The sequence below is a fragment of the Cibotium barometz genome, chromosome 11 (genome assembly GCF_041138505.1).
Source record: "Cibotium barometz isolate CiBa-2024 chromosome 11, ASM4113850v1, whole genome shotgun sequence".
NCBI lineage: Eukaryota > Viridiplantae > Streptophyta > Polypodiopsida > Cyatheales > Cibotiaceae > Cibotium > Cibotium barometz.
The window spans coordinates 31,166,671-31,172,356 of record NC_141056.1 but is presented as its reverse complement, the minus strand read 5'-3'; the positions used below and the strand labels follow the sequence as shown (position 1 = coordinate 31,172,356).

At 41.5% G+C, this 5,686-nt stretch overlaps 1 protein-coding gene across 1 annotated transcript; it reads left to right on the top strand.

Annotated features, from left to right (window-relative positions):
* Positions 1 to 707: 707 nt before the first annotated feature.
* Positions 708 to 3,787, top strand: LOC147634054 (uncharacterized). Its single transcript, XM_086805621.1, has 3 exons — positions 708 to 723; positions 1,214 to 2,596; positions 3,361 to 3,787. Exons 2-3 carry the CDS (start codon positions 1,256 to 1,258, stop codon positions 3,637 to 3,639), a joined length of 1,620 nt encoding a protein of 539 aa, XP_086661747.1. The 5' UTR covers positions 708 to 723; positions 1,214 to 1,255; the 3' UTR covers positions 3,640 to 3,787.
* The last annotated feature ends 1,899 nt before the right edge of the window (positions 3,788 to 5,686 follow it).

The following is a 5,686-nucleotide window of genomic DNA, read 5'->3' as shown; positions in this document are numbered from 1 at the left end:
ACAAGCACGAGAGAAAGGGAGAGGAGTGTGAGTGTGCATGCATACATTTTCTAAACAGAGAATTGTAAGCAGATGGTGAGATGAGGGGCTAGAATTTCTTTAACGGCATAAAAAAACAAGTAGAGGGGAAGTGAACTCTCTTATGCAAATCAAAGGCAATGAAGAGACACGTTCAGGAGAGAAGAAATCTTAGCTGAAAAAAAATGTGCTACAAGCGCGAGAGAAAGGGAGAGGAGTGTGAGTGTGCATGCATACATTTTCTAAATAAGGAAGATCGTGTAGATTCAACTAAAACCTTCGACATGAACCTTATGAAATTTTGGAAAACCTTAGAAAACCATAAAATAAAGTTATGAAATTTTGGAAAACCTTAGAAAACCATAAAATAAAGACCTGCTTGCAAATTAATGGGAAAGCAGGAAAAGATTTTGGGTCCTTATTTGGTATATAACTATGATAAAACATTTGCAATTAAATATTAGAGATTCATTTAAGTTCGTATTAGATTACTCGGTACTATATATTATTTGGCTCATGTATTATTAGATTTAATATATTATTATATAATACATTAGTAAAGCAGTAAATAAACTAGAATCAGATTGATTGTGTAACGAATATTTATTATTAGTTGCAATGAAGTATTATACGTACTATACATATTACGCTCTCTGGCTCATGCACGAGCTGAAAGCGCACATTGAGTAGAAGACACTTCCACTGGTAAACCCTAAAACTTGGCCTTTCTTTGCTGCAAACCCTAAACCATAGCGCTTACAGATTCAATGGCGTTGTTGTTGATCCCAATTTGTGGCTGTTTCTGTTCCTCGGAACAATCCAGGGCAGAATAAGGGAAGGCTGTCGCTTGTTGTGGATTAGGCAAACCCTCATGTCTTTGCAGAAGAAGATTGTGCAAGGTGACTCCAGCAGCGATGCAAAGAGTCTTCTTTGATCTCTGCACACAGCAAAAATCATTGATTTTCATGAAGAGTGCAGTTTCCTTGTGTGGTTTTGTTCTCTGGTCTAATAGACTGCCTTTTTTGCTTTATGAGCCTCCCTGCAGCTTCACTTCAGAGAACCTGCTTTTCTCCAGCCATAGCCAGTAAAGAAAGCAAGCCAGTTGTTGCCATGGCCTGACGCAAGAAAAGCACAGTAAAAGCTTTGCAGATATGGCTTCTGGAAATCTTAACATCTGTTCGTGTCTTTTGTGCAGTTTTTAGAGAAATGATCTGAAGCACAGAAAAAACAGAGAGAGATGGAGAATCTCGACAGCACAGAGTTGCAGCGCAGAGGTTGCCAGCCCCAGCTGGGAAAGCTTCGCTCAGAGTTGAACAAGTTGAAGGAAGAAAACAGCAGATTGATGTCGCAGCTTCATTCAGTCATTGGATGGAAACGGTTTGCAAAAGGCAATGCTTCTGCACGGCTGCCTTCTGAAGCGCTGGCTATGTGCCTGTCACAGACTTGCTTGACAGATCAAGCCACCGTAACTCCATCAGCAGATGATCCAGCGACTCTGCAAAACCATGACGATTCCGCTGTTCCTATCACTAAACTGAAAGAGCAGATAGCAAGAACCACACAAGAATGGCAGATCTTGGCTGAGCTGTGCAACCAGCTTATAGAGCAAGTTCAAGAGTCTGAGAACAAGCTTTTCTGTGTGAAAAACAGGAACTATGAGCTCCAAATTTTTAATGAAGAGCTTCTCAGTGTGATGCAATGCAAGCAGAGCAGCCTGCAGGAGATGCAGGAAAATTTGCGGGAGGTTCAGAGCCCTACTAAAGAGATGCATCAAGAAAGCCTGGCTTCACCAACACATGCCATCTTTAAGGGAACTCCTTCTCCAGTGCCAGCAGAGTCTATGGCTGTGAAAAGTCTGGCTTCTGGCCTGGAAAGCTGCAATGGCTCAGTCTATTCATCTCCTATCTGCACTTCAGAACAGAGCACGGACAGTGGATATGGAGAAAACAGTGGTGGCTCAGTTTTCTCATCTTCAATCTGTAAACAGAGCTTTGACAGTGGATATGGAGAAGACAGTCATGGCTCAGGTTATTCTTCTCCAATTCACACCTGCAAAGACAGGATTTACATTGGAAATGACGAAGGGAGTGCTGGTTTTGATTTTGGAGGAGGTGGTGAACCTTCACGTCTGAATCTGTCTTATGCTCCAATGGCAATGCCTTCAGTCCAGGAGATTGATACCTCTCTATCAGAATGTGCAACATCATCAGATAAATCTACTGCAAGTGTTTTGGCATGCGAAAGTACTCCCACGAAGCCCTGCAGTAACCGATGTTTAAACTCAATTGAGCTGCGACATGAAGATTTCATTTCCTTGTTTTCATCCTCCTCGCATTTACCAGAGAAAGAGGAAAGCTGCGTGTCTCCAAGAAACAAATCTAGCAGCACAAGTACACCAGGTTCTTCTGGTAAGCCACCTCTACACTGCTCTCCCACAGGCGCTCTTCCCAAAAGCATTTCAATCCGTGTGAAGAGGCTTTCACCGAACTTGACATCAGGTTCTCCTCAGTCCCCTGTTCTTTCACCCCTTCATCCACATCGACTTCGGCTGGCTGCAGGGCCTGCTGGGGAAGGTGAGGTGAGTTTGCTATTCCTTTTTGATTGCATTCTGGACATTTTACATTCTAGATGATCATTGTACAAGATGTAGGTTTTTGCAGAACAGCTTTTTATCTGTCTCTTATCATTCGCTTTTTGTTTGACGAACTGATATTACTGGTAAGTGCACCTTGTGGACTAAGATGCAGACGAAGGGCTTTGCTAGGGGTATATGCCATATGGTCACTTTACTCTTACATAGACACAATGCTGCATTGCTTTTAAACTGGCTTTTGCACCAATAGATCTCCGTTGTCATTCCTTCCCAGCTGATATGTTCTCAGCCTTGAGACAGCAAACAGTCAGAGTATAGTGTTCTGATGCTGCTAGAGCAGTTGGATTTGCAATTAAAAATTGTGTTGGCAGACAGATTTGTCTAGCAGGACATCTATGGATAGTATGGTATGCTCAAATAACGTGTTAGTAGACACATTTGTCCTGCAATACATATATGCTGCAATAGGGCAATTGGATCTGCACATCATATGTGAGCAAATCAAGAACATTTTATGTGATGGTATAGGGCACTTGAACTAAAAACTGTATGTTATTCTCCAATTTCGAGATGTGGATCAACGTATTGCCAAGTTTTACTTTTCTCATCATGCCACAATGAATGTAACTTGACGTGTAACATGCATAGCATATGCCTGAGAGTATGATTACAATTTGCTTAATTTTTTATATTACCTCAGTTATGTTTAGCGAGTAAATCTGTACCAATTACCCGCTGATCATGGGCAGGACTATGAAGGGAATGTAGAGGTGGGTGGAGAGGAGTGGGAAGTTTATGCTCAAGGCACTTACAAGACGGAGCTTTGCAACAAGTGGGCAGAAAAGTGCCCATATGGCGAGCGGTGCCGATTTGCTCATGGTTTGGAGGAGCTGCGTCCAGTGGCACGCCACAACAAGTACAAGACAAATGTTTGCCACATGTTTGCAGCAGGGGAGCCCTGCACATATGGTCATCGCTGCCACTTCCGGCATGCCCTCAAGGAGGAGGACAGACACTCTCCGGCATAGCTGTCTTGCAACTGACCAATCCCTCGAGATAAAACTGCAATTTGCACTTGTTTATGCCTGTCGTGCCTGTCAATGCAGGACTGAGTATTGATGGCCTGCCTTCCCCTAAACTTGTGAATATTTTAGCAAGTATTTGATGGGAGCAGTCTATGCTTGGAGTTCTGTACATATGCTTGTATGCTGGCCAAAAATAGAGTGATGTTCCTTGATATGTTTTTTGAATGCACTTATGAGATAAGGAAGACTAAAATCAAGGAGGTAACGAGTGAGGTGATATAGAAACTCAGTAGATAAAGGTAACAAAATTGAGTGCTTTGACCCTTTGATTTGATTTTTTCTATGCTGACCACTCCTGACCTTTGACCTAACTTTCTCACAGGCGATATGGTTCTTTTAAAGGAAGATCTATTACCTAACTTGCTCACGGGCGATATGGTTCCTTTAAAGGAAGATTATTGAAAAATTAGCAATCTTGCAATTTGTTTTTCCAAGCCTCATCAAAATTTGAGTTGTAACCGTAGATCATCAATATCATCTCTACTCTTTTGGAAGGAGTCTCTTCTACTCTATTGTTGAATGGTTACTCAATTGGAAAGTTTTTATCTTCTGAGATTGTTAGGTACGAGATGTCCTCCTTGGTTTTCTCTTCAGTAACTCACCAAAATGTTTTTTCAGATTAATTAATTAACATGCAACCGTTTTATCTTAGAATGTCGCTTTCACTCCAGTTTTACTAAGGTTGGGACCTTCGTTGTTTTTTTTGAGATACCTTCGCGTGCGTTGCATGTCGTGGCCTTCATTTTTGAGGTTGGCAGTTCTTCGTCTTTGATTTGATCCGTTTGTCGAATGTGTGCACTCTGTATGGCGTTCTTTGTGCGTGATCCATGTGCTCTTCATTGTCGCTGCTGTTTCCAGGGTATGGCCTATTCATGATTCATAGGAGACTCTGTTTTGTTTGAGGTTGGCGCTTCTTTGTCTTCGGTTTGATCCGGCTCTTGAATGTGTGCGCTCTATACGGCGTTCTTCATGGGTGATCCATGTGCTCTTTTCTGTGGTTGTTTTTCCTGGCTTTTCCATCACATGTGGCGTGGGCAATGATTCACATCGGTCTTTTGACACTCTTCCACGTCGAACAATGCATTTTAGCCTGGATGCTGCTCTTCCATGCATTCTGGAGTCTTTGTACATGCAATTATTGTCTTGGGTTTTTCTGTTATGAGTTTCCAGGTATAGGCTATTCATGATTCTTCTACAAGCGTGGGATGGATATCATGTCCTATACGTGCATGTGTCTTGTTTCTTAGTTCTGCCAAATAGTTTATAAATATCGCCTCCTTGTCATTGCACATCTGCTTTTAAGCATGCAGCGCCCTAAAAGGATCCCTCTCCGTGATGTCACAAACTTAGTACCCACTCCTATATCAATTGTGTTTTTTTCTATAACGAGAACCAGAACCAAGTCAAATCACTGTTCCTCCCAGAAATGCAGCTTCAAATTCCCTACCACGAAGGATTCTTACGTTGCCTGAAGGTCCCAGCTTCATTTGCAATGTTCTCGTGATGAAAAGGATTGTAAGATTGTAAGGTTAGTTTACTGATACATGTATAGAGTACTCTTCTAGATACTAAACCACAACCATACTTTGCAGCATCGATATGTGTATCCTTTACACAGTATTCTAATATATGTACGTACGCTTTGAATGAGGCTCCTTTGGAACTCTTGATAAAAATGGTAAGAGCAATGAGATCCTTCTATCAATAATTGCCCGAAATTTCCTACTCCAAAAAAGACAACTTATTGAGGCATATTGATGTATCTAATTGAGAACCTCTTGAAGAACTTGTTCGTATGGAATGCCTCAAAGGAATGTTTGCATGGGAGAAAGGTTGAATACTAAACCATCTTCATTTCCAACAAATGGTGATTTCTCTGATGGCATCCTCTCTAATAAGTATTATCAAACTGATAAAAAGATACATGCAATGGGATTTCTTCGAACCCGAATGATTATTAGTCATGTGTAGAGGATTACGTCAAATCCGT

Coding starts and splice junctions, on each gene's coding strand:
- LOC147634054 (XM_086805621.1), top strand. CDS start 1,256: ATGGAGAATCTCGACAGCACAGAGTTGCAGCGCAGAGGTTGCCAGCCC. Junction 2,597..3,360: donor GGCCTGCTGGGGAAGGTGAG/GTGAGTTTGCTA, acceptor GATCATGGGCAG/GACTATGAAGGGAATGTAGA.